The 10,520-nt window shown below is 45.3% G+C and overlaps 1 protein-coding gene across 2 annotated transcripts; it reads left to right on the top strand.

Moving 5' to 3' along the window:
• The first annotated feature begins 1,741 nt into the window (after positions 1-1,741).
• Positions 1,742-10,204, top strand: LOC123191018 (uncharacterized). 2 transcript variants are annotated; one of them, XM_044603770.1, is made up of 6 exons: positions 1,742-3,622; positions 4,282-4,461; positions 7,447-7,584; positions 9,049-9,151; positions 9,278-9,415; positions 9,741-10,204. In XM_044603770.1, exons 1-4 carry the CDS (start codon positions 2,821-2,823, stop codon positions 9,078-9,080), a joined length of 1,152 nt encoding a protein of 383 aa, XP_044459705.1. In that variant the 5' UTR covers positions 1,742-2,820; the 3' UTR covers positions 9,081-9,151; positions 9,278-9,415; positions 9,741-10,204. The 2 variants fall into 2 exon arrangements, with proteins under 2 accessions (XP_044459705.1, XP_044459704.1); XM_044603769.1 differs by lacking the exons at positions 9,049-9,151; positions 9,278-9,415; positions 9,741-10,204 and having other exon boundaries at positions 7,447-8,141.
• The last annotated feature ends 316 nt before the right edge of the window (positions 10,205-10,520 follow it).

The raw sequence follows: 10,520 nt of genomic DNA, 5'->3' as shown, positions 1-10,520 counted from the left end.
TTCAGATAGTTTCCATTTGGTTTCAAGAGAGTTATAGTTTATCTTGAATGGATTGAATTGTGAGGGTAGTGACCTAAAAACTAGGAGCACCAGAAGCTCTTCGTTCAAGTCACACTTCATGGTTTTAAGCTTTGCCGCGGCATTGCTCATACTTAAGATGTGCTCCCTCACATTTCCATGCCCGTCATATTTTGCAAGCAGCTTGTGCAAAAGCTCATCTACATACACTTTCTCTGAGCCCTTAAATTGTTCTTCCACCGATTTCAAATATTCAGCGGCACTTTCATTGGCAGGAATTGCCCCTTTAATCTCAGTCGAGATGGAGAAGTTCATAATTAGGAGCGCCATTCTGTTTGACCTCTCCCACTTCTCAACTTTAGTATCATAATCTTTCTTAAGCTCAGCATACCCAGTGGCACCCTTTGCAGGTTCCACTGGTTTACTTTCCCTCAGTGCGAGGTCAACCTCATGCCATCCGAGGTGCAAAAGCAACGAGTCCTTCCACGATTGGAAGTTATTCCCAGTAAGTGGCTCGATCTCGAGGCCACGAGAACCGGAAGCTGTCATGATTTCGAAATATCATAAGTAAAGGAAAAGAACATCATAATTAAATTAAATTGCACAAAAATTAACGTACGTTGGTTCGATCAATTTTCATGCACAAATCAACTCCAAATTATATCACCGTTGGGCAGAAAATAATAAGGAATTAACGGAGTGATTCAAAAAATGTAAAACAACGTTGGTCTGTATTACAAAATTGATCATATTAATCTCATGTGTAATATCAATTTTCCAACATTAATAATTCACCATTTATTGATATTACAATGGGATGAACATAAATGTGCCATAAAATGACACAGACATTAATTCATAAAAGTTTTCTAAATAAAATTTCTCGTTGGTTCCATTTCATTCAGAAAACTAAACCATAATTTTCAGAATCATTTTTCTGGCAATTTTCTATTTATAACAGTGCAAGAACATTTTAGGAATAATCATAATACGGAAATATACTGAATAAATAGAAAACGCACAGAAACTTCAATTTTAGCCCAAAACCCCACGGCAATCCATTGTGCAGTCGGCCCAGCAGCGAATAAGGTCATAATAATTAAAAAAAACTGTCCGTGCTAGGCCAAAACAACTTGGGCCAAGGCCCGGCTGCGAATACAGCCTGTTAAGCGGCCGAAGGCCTGCCCTGAGCTTCTCGTCGTTCTCAGCCGTCCGATCGATCTGACGGCTGTGATCGTTCCGCTCAGAACAAAATTGGCAGGGTCAAACCCTAGTCCTCATTTCCCCATCTCCTCCCGATTTTTTCGCTCCAGAGAGTGAGAGAGCGACCACGCGATGGCGCCGGCGAGACGCGCTCATACAAGAGGACACGGCGGCGTGAGGCCCGCCGGACGTGGCGACGCGAGGTTCGCCGGCCATGGCGACGCGGCAGCTTCGCTCGCCGAAGCAGCGTGCAAAAGGACTTCGTCCCGCGCGCTCCTCCGTCGAGCGTAGCTCTGGTGACGTGATGGCGCAGCGGTGCCGGCGGCTGCCGGCGCAAGCCTTTTGGTGGCGACGGCGACGTGCTGAGCGCAGGGTGCCCTGCCACGCGCACGTCCATGGGCGCAACCATCGATGGCTGTTGCAGGCACTGCTTTTCGCGCGCCGTCCGGGAGACGACGGCGTCGCCGGCGTCGGGATCCAGAAGGGGAGCACCGGCGCGGCGTCATGAGGTAAGCCCCGACCCATTTTGCCTCTTAATTTCAACATTTTGCCTCTGTTTTGAGGATTTCACAAATGGGAAAAAAACTAGGGTTCCAAAATTGGGGAATTTCTAGAGTTAGGGTTCGGCTGACTTTAACTTCCCAATTCATCATGTTCTAAATGCTAACAGGAACTAAAACCAGTGCTTGTTGACAAAACTTGAAGCGGAAACGTGGCATAATAAATTAAGAGAACATGATTGATCATAACCATTGGTTAATTAGCACAAATCCGTAGCAAATTAGACTTTAACTGAAACCACTTAACCCTAGATATGGACATTCACTTTAATCAGAGGAGATTGGCTATAACCTTTAATCTTTAACCTTTAACAGTGATCATCTGGGCTTAATTTGCGCACTTTAATGTAACCAGAAGATCAATAGGGATCTAATCTAGGCTTAACCTTGTTCAAGATACCATTGTTAGACTTTTAATCCCGTAGGATATACTAAACAGATCGTAAGCGTAACAATTAGATCACCTAGTAGCACAGATAGAGAGATGGATTAGGTTCTTACCACCAATGGAAGCAGCCATTGGTGTCGACGGTGCGAAGTCCCATGCCTGCTCGATGCAGGCTCGATGAAGTTGCTCGTTGCAGGTAGCGGCGTCCCTCCGGGCGCCACCGGCACTGCCCTGGGACAGAGGCAGAGCTTGGAGATGATCTTCCCGTCGTGCAGCGCTCCCCCAGATCGGTTAGGGTTTAGGGATGTGGGGAGCAGGAGTAAACCGTACGAGAACCGGTCTAGCGTAGGTGCCGGCTGCTCTCCAATCTTTTCATGTGCGCTGGCGACAGGGGACCAAAACCATAGTTGGTTAGGGTGCCCCCGATCAGGGTGCGTAAGTTGAGATCGAGGGATACGAACGTTGGTTCGTAGCCTCCCTATTTCTCCCTTTAACGTAACTTTATTTCTGGTCTTTTATTTTCGTTTTGACCCATTGGGCCTCTAGATCAATACCAACACCTTGGACTGGTCCGTGCGGGAGGTCCGCGACGGCCGCGTCCTGCTCGACAGACCCTCCCGCCACGACGAGCTCGGATCCGTCTTCAAGGAGATGGTGGTGTGCGACCCCATGCACCGGCAGTATCTCCTGCTCCCCCCGCTCCCCGGCGACCTAGCCATTTCGATTGTTGTCGGACTAGCGACTGAAGGGCCGTGCTTCGGGGAATCCTTCCTCGCCCCTCCTGGCGATGAAGAGGAGGCGGCTGCTACTACTGAGGAGGGGACGTCATTCAGAGTGATCTGGATGATGCTGCTCAAAACTAAGCCGATGGCCGCTGTTTTCTCTTCCTCCACAGGGCAATGGCGAGCCATTACATGCCTGAGCCACATCGACTCGTTACCTGGCTTTTTGTTATCGACGTGGAAGTTTTGGTTCGTGTCGCGCCATTACGCACATGGTTGCTTCTACTGGGTTTCAGGTACCAGTGAAAAATTGCTCGTGCTTGACATCCGGACAATGGAGTTCTCCATGGTTGACCACCCACCCTGTCCCAGATTTTCGGGCGATGATGTCGCCATCGTTGAGGCAGGCCAAGGCATGACTGTGATGTTTGTGCCTAAACCTGACACAGGTCGCCGTTTTTATACCGTTTGGCGAAAGAATGGTGGGAGTTCCACTCAGTGGCAGATGGAGAATGAGCCATTCTTGCTGGATTCTGGGTCCTTGATCAAGGGTGCTGTGGGTAGGCACTTGCTCCTATATTATGTCGGAAGCTCGTCAGTCAAGCAAGGTTGTTACACGCGGGACGTCGACACATTTCAGTTTGAGAGGGTGTGTGGTTCATGTCCTGACTCGTCAGAAGCATATTGCAACTTACCACCATCGTTATTATCGTCGCCGACAGTGTCAAGTGGTAAACATTCTGTTGCATGCTAGTTACCTTCTTCCTTTCATAGTTATCACTATCACATAAATTGTCTGATGCTTGCTAGTTTATTATTGTGCTCAGTAATCATTATTTGCAAGGTTCAGTGGTTCTTCCCTTTTGTGCTTGTGACAAAGCTGATCAAGCTATTTTTCTGTTTTATTTGCCATCTTATGCCATCTTGTACACTAGGAGTAACTTTTTAGATGCATCATAAAACCGTAAAAGAGCACCGGATTGTTCAATACCTTTTGGTCCATTACATCTGAAAACATTGTCAGTGGGCAATTTCCTTTCGTCATGTCCTGCATAAATGAAGCTCTTTTCAAATTCAAAGTCATCAAGTCAATCCATACCACCTACTGAAATTGAGTGTACTTGTCGCATAGAACTACTTTGTACAATTCTGAATTTTGGTCTCATTTTCTGCATATCTTTTTATCTCCTTAGAAATCTCAAATTGTTAGAAGGTAGGATGTGGCCCACCCAGAATTTTGAGAAAACAATTTCTATCATATACTATTTTGCCTATTTCGGCCCAAAAATAGCTGACTAATTAGGCCAACAGCCCACCTCTCTTCCAGTCATCCCCTTTCCTTCGTCATGTGAGCTAGAGAGACCTAACTCTACTTGTTGTCTCCTCCCAGCTTCCCGCTCTGGCCCCTCTCCACTCCCAGGATGCCGTTGGCTCCCCGTCGCCCTTCGCTCCAACAACCGCCGAGGCTTCCGGCTCCCGCGATCCTGCCCTCTTCTCCAGCGACCGCCAAGGCGTCGACCGGTGTGCTACCAAGCCACCGGTGCGCTGGCCACCAGCGTCATCCCACAAGGTGAGCCTCCTCCCTCCTGTCCAGTGTGATTTCTAAATGTGTGATGGACATGGCTGATGAATGTAGGCATTTGGACTTTCAGAGAGCTCCTGTGAGCATTGCGAACAGACTCAGCAGAGCATAATCAAGATATTTATGTTATCTTTTACCAAATATTGTATGGCACTTGGATTAGGTTGAAAATAATAATTGTAGTGCACACCCTCCATTTCATTGCTGGGTCTGCCACTGTCTGTCAAAACCCAACCTTTTACATTTTTCCTTGTTGGCGGTGCACTTTTGTGGTTCATGCTGTCATTAGTCTGTCAAATTGATATCTCTTTGGTATTGAATTCTGATCATTATACAATGAAGATATCGTCTTTGATAAGCATGCTGTTGCAATGGAACCTTTGACTCTTCTGCCCGATTGCCATTGCTGCTTTTTATTTGCAAATGTTGTTTTGGTTTCTTTTCTCCTTTAATCATCGTCCTCGCTTTTATGTGTATGCTCCCTTTAATTTCCTTCCCAACTGCACCCTTCCTTTGAAACATGGAAACGCACAAATTGAAATTTCCCTGGTTGTAGCGTGATTGAGCTTGACTGTACTAGTATATAGTGGCGGAGCTATGTTGGGGCCATCCCATGTTGTGGCCCGCCCAACAATTGAAAATTTATACACAATACATATATCCATGAGGCCTTAGAACACATGCCCACTGGTTAGTTTCTTCTCTTTCGTCCGCCCAGCCCGCCCAGAACTGAGCTTCAAGCTCTGCCAGTGCTAGTATCATCAACAACATTTTTTTTACTGAACTTGGTTGAAATTTGTGAGTACTCTATTGCTGGATTTGATATCAGGTTCTCTTCATAGGTTTCTGCAACTTCCTTAAATCTCAATCACATTACTAAGCTTTTTAATTGACATTAATCATTCTCATCTGAAGGTCATTTCATATATAACCTAGTTGCTACAGACTAATAATTGTGCACCATCAAAGAGAGTAGTAAGTTCAGCCTTAGTAGTTTGCAACATTAGATGAAAATGTCAGAGAGCTCCTGTGAGCATTGCGAACAGACTCAGCAGAGCATAATCAAGATATTTATGTTATCTTTTACCAAATATTGTATGGCACTTGGATTAGGTTGAAAATAATAATTGTAGTGCACACCCTCCATTTCATTGCTGGGTCTGCCACTGTCTGTCAAAACCCAACCTTTTACATTTTTCCTTGTTGGCGGTGCACTTTTGTGGTTCATGCTGTCATTAGTCTGTCAAATTGATATCTCTTTGGTATTGAATTCTGATCATTATACAATGAAGATATCGTCTTTGATAAGCATGCTGTTGCAATGGAACCTTTGACTCTTCTGCCCGATTGCCATTGCTGCTTTTTATTTGCAAATGTTGTTTTGGTTTCTTTTCTCCTTTAATCATCGTCCTCGCTTTTATGTGTATGCTCCCTTTAATTTCCTTCCCAACTGCACCCTTCCTTTGAAACATGGAAACGCACAAATTGAAATTTCCCTGGTTGTAGCGTGATTGAGCTTGACTGTACTAGTATATAGTGGCGGAGCTATGTTGGGGCCATCCCATGTTGTGGCCCGCCCAACAATTGAAAATTTATACACAATACATATATCCATGAGGCCTTAGAACACATGCCCACTGGTTAGTTTCTTCTCTTTCGTCCGCCCAGCCCGCCCAGAACTGAGCTTCAAGCTCTGCCAGTGCTAGTATCATCAACAACATTTTTTTTACTGAACTTGGTTGAAATTTGTGAGTACTCTATTGCTGGATTTGATATCAGGTTCTCTTCATAGGTTTCTGCAACTTCCTTAAATCTCAATCACATTACTAAGCTTTTTAATTGACATTAATCATTCTCATCTGAAGGTCATTTCATATATAACCTAGTTGCTACAGACTAATAATTGTGCACCATCAAAGAGAGTAGTAAGTTCAGCCTTAGTAGTTTGCAACATTAGATGAAAATGTCAGAGAGCTCCTGTGAGCATTGCGAACAGACTCAGCAGAGCATAATCAAGATATTTATGTTATCTTTTACCAAATATTGTATGGCACTTGGATTAGGTTGAAAATAATAATTGTAGTGCACACCCTCCATTTCATTGCTGGGTCTGCCACTGTCTGTCAAAACCCAACCTTTTACATTTTTCCTTGTTGGCGGTGCACTTTTGTGGTTCATGCTGTCATTAGTCTGTCAAATTGATATCTCTTTGGTATTGAATTCTGATCATTATACAATGAAGATATCGTCTTTGATAAGCATGCTGTTGCAATGGAACCTTTGACTCTTCTGCCCGATTGCCATTGCTGCTTTTTATTTGCAAATGTTGTTTTGGTTTCTTTTCTCCTTTAATCATCGTCCTCGCTTTTATGTGTATGCTCCCTTTAATTTCCTTCCCAACTGCACCCTTCCTTTGAAACATGGAAACGCACAAATTGAAATTTCCCTGGTTGTAGCGTGATTGAGCTTGACTGTACTAGTATATAGTGGCGGAGCTATGTTGGGGCCATCCCATGTTGTGGCCCGCCCAACAATTGAAAATTTATACACAATACATATATCCATGAGGCCTTAGAACACATGCCCACTGGTTAGTTTCTTCTCTTTCGTCCGCCCAGCCCGCCCAGAACTGAGCTTCAAGCTCTGCCAGTGCTAGTATCATCAACAACATTTTTTTTACTGAACTTGGTTGAAATTTGTGAGTACTCTATTGCTGGATTTGATATCAGGTTCTCTTCATAGGTTTCTGCAACTTCCTTAAATCTCAATCACATTACTAAGCTTTTTAATTGACATTAATCATTCTCATCTGAAGGTCATTTCATATATAACCTAGTTGCTACAGACTAATAATTGTGCACCATCAAAGAGAGTAGTAAGTTCAGCCTTAGTAGTTTGCAACATTAGATGAAAATGTCAGACAACCGAAAATTAGCAATAGCTCTATTTAATGGTGTATCCTTCTTCATGCAGGCACACGCCATGCTGATGCCCAGGGAATGGGGGATGATGTGCTGGTGCGTGAACTACGAGAAGCTGACTCTGGAGGCGTGCAAGGACCTGTTGTCGCAGCAGATGCCCAAGCTCTGAATCCCTTGTTTGTCGTCGAAGGTCAGACAACCATTCTCATCTGTAGTCCACTCCATATATAACTTTAACTACAGACTAATTGTTGTGCATCGTAAAAGAGAGTAGGCTCAGCCTTAGTAGTGTACAACATTGAGTTAATTATACAGAAATACCACAATTCGGGCATCACATGCAGATTGGTACTATGATTGCTAATTTTTGTGTGTCAGTACCAACATTGGTCCAAGTTTTTGCAAAAAAGGCTGATTTATACGTATTGACAGTGTATCTGACCGTTGGAGCCCGTCTGTCAGGTGCCGACGTGGCATATTTTTTGCAGAAAACCCCTTGACTTTATATGTAATCACATAAATGCTCATTTTTTCGCAAAAAAACCGCCATGTTTTCGATGAATCGAACAAACAAATAACCGAAACGGAAAAACGCGCCTGCGGCGATTCGAACCCGCGACCTGCAGGTGTGCTCCTGGGCGCGCTAGCCACTACGCCACAGCATGGCCATCGACGTGATCCAGGCGAAAGATGATGTTTTGTAAAATATTGCAGGTTTTGCTTGGCCCAGCTGCCGGCCCAGCGTGTGCGTGCTAGTATAATAAATCTTTCGCCTGGATCACGTCAACGGCGATGCTGTGGCGTAGTGGCTAGCGCGCCCGGGAGCACACCTGCAGGTCGCGGGTTCGAATCGCCCTCGGGCGCGTGCGAACGAAAACAAATCCCTCTCAATGGTGGTTTTTTTGCGAAATAATGGGCATTTACGGTCAGGTCAGATACACTGTCAATACGTATAAATCAGCCTTTTAGCCTTTTTTGCAAAAACTTGAATCAATGTTGGTACTGACACGCAAAAATTAGCAATCGTGATACCAATCTGCATGTGATGCCTGAATTATGGTACTTCTGTGTAATTAACTCTACACATTAAGTGAAAGTGTCAGACAACAAAAATCAGCAATAGCTCCATTTAATGGTGTATCCTTCTACATGTGGGGACATGCCTTGCTGATGTCCAGGGAGCAGGGGAGACTGAACTACGAGAGGCTGATTTTCGTAAAATATTGCAGGCTTTGCTTGGCCCAGCTGCCGGCCCAGCGTGTGCGTGCTAGTATAATACGAATTTCGCCTGTATCAGGTCAACAGTGACGCTGTGGTGTAGTGGCTAGCATGTGTAGCCAAAAAATCCCTCTCAATGGCGGTTTTTCTGCGAAAAAATGGGCATTTATGTGATTACATATAAAGCCATAGGGTTTTCTGCAAAAAATATGCCACGTCGGCACCTGCCAGACGGGCCCCAACGGTCAGATACACTGTCAATATGTTTAAAAATTAGCAATCGTGGTACCAATCTGCACGTGATGCCCAAATTGTGGTACTTCTGTGTAATTAACTCTACAACATTAAGTGAAAGTGTCAGACAACAAAAATCATCAATAGCTCCATTTAATGGTGTATCCTTCTGCATGTGGGGACATGCCATGCTGATGTCCAGGGAGCAGGGGAGACTCAACTACGAGAGGCTGACCCTGGAGGCTTGCAAGGACCTGTTGTTGCAGCGGCCGCCCAAGCTCCGAACCCCTTGTTTGTCATCGAAGGTCAGACATCCATTCTCATCTGAAATTCACTTCACATATGACCTAGCAACAGATTAACAAGTAAAATTGTCAGACAACCGAAAATTAACAATAGCTTCATTCAATGGTGCATCCTTGTGCATGCAGGCACACGCCATGCTGACGTCCATGGAGTGGGGGGTGATGTGTTGGTGCCTGAAGTACGAGAAGCTGACCGTGGAGGTGTGCAAGGACCCGTTGTGGCAGCGGACGCCCAAGCTCCAAACCCATTGTTTGTTGTGGAAGGTCAGACGACCATTCTCATGTGAAGGTCACTTCATATATAACCTACCTACAGACTAATAGTTGCATACCATAAAGAGAGTAAGCTCAGCCTTAGTGGTGTGCAACATCAAGTGAAATTGTCAGACAACCGAACATTAGAAATATCTCCATTCAATGGTGTATCCTTGTGCATGCAGGCACATGATTATTAGCAATGGTCACATGAAACTCATACCCCCATCACAAATCCTGATGCACCTTTTGGGCCAACTGTTAAGTGAAAAATGTGAGACAACTGAAAATTAGCAATAGCTCCATTTTAATGGTGTCACTTTGTGGAATGCAGGCACACCTCATGCTGATGTTGTCCAGGGAGCGGGGGTCGATGTGCCGGTGCCTGAACTACAAGAAGCTGACCCTGAAGCGACGCAAGGATCTGTTGTCGCAGCTTCTGCCCGAGCTCCAGACCCCTTGTTGGTCGTCGACAACGATGACGATGCTGAGGCGGGTCACGGTGAGGCAAGGAGGAGGCGGCGCTGGGGTTGGGGCTGGGGCTGCGGAGGTTGCAGAGCCGGGTAAGCGAGGTGGAGAGGGCGGCGTGCGAGGAGGCGAGGGGCCGGAGTATGTGGCAGGATGGTAGCTAGATGGAGTGAGCAAGAGTGACTCCATCCTTTTTGTAAAGCTTATTTGCTTGATCTGTGCCGTGATGGTCCCTGGTTGCTCTTGTTCTGTGCAACTGTCTCTGGATGACTGATCGACAGTGCAGTTTTTTCCTTTCTTTTGGGAGGCAACAATTAGCATTGTCGATTTTGTTGTTGTCTCAACTCAGTCAGCCGTTTGTTTCGAGGGGATGAGCCGAGTTACTTACAGGCCATGGTGGAGTTACTTACACGTTAGGTGGATCAGGGCAGTGAAACGGAGATGGCTGACCTTTAGTTTATCGTTGCATCCATGCCTCAGTGAAGTTTCTGTTCGATAGTCTGTTACAATTTTCACAAGGCGATCCCGCAATCTTGTCAAAGGGTGGACAATTGTGATCCCGCAATCTGTCAAAGGGTGGATAATAATAAGTAAGTAAATATTTGAACCAGGAAAGGAAGGGGTTCTTGGAAGCAATTGGGGTGCG

Source organism: Triticum aestivum, chromosome 2A (genome assembly GCF_018294505.1).
Source record: "Triticum aestivum cultivar Chinese Spring chromosome 2A, IWGSC CS RefSeq v2.1, whole genome shotgun sequence".
NCBI lineage: Eukaryota > Viridiplantae > Streptophyta > Magnoliopsida > Poales > Poaceae > Triticum > Triticum aestivum.
The sequence above is the reverse complement of the archived record's forward strand: the minus strand, read 5'-3'. Positions and strand labels throughout refer to the sequence as shown.

Excerpts from the sequence above, each read along its gene's own strand:
- LOC123191018 (XM_044603769.1), top strand. The coding sequence starts at position 2,821 with ATGGTGGTGTGCGACCCCATGCACCGGCAGTATCTCCTGCTCCCCCCG. Across the intron at positions 3,623-4,281 it reads GTCGCCGACAGTGTCAAGTG|CTTCCCGCTCTGGCCCCTCT; the intron begins GTAAACATTCTG and ends GTCTCCTCCCAG. Across the intron at positions 4,462-7,446 it reads CACCAGCGTCATCCCACAAG|GCACACGCCATGCTGATGCC; the intron begins GTGAGCCTCCTC and ends TTCTTCATGCAG.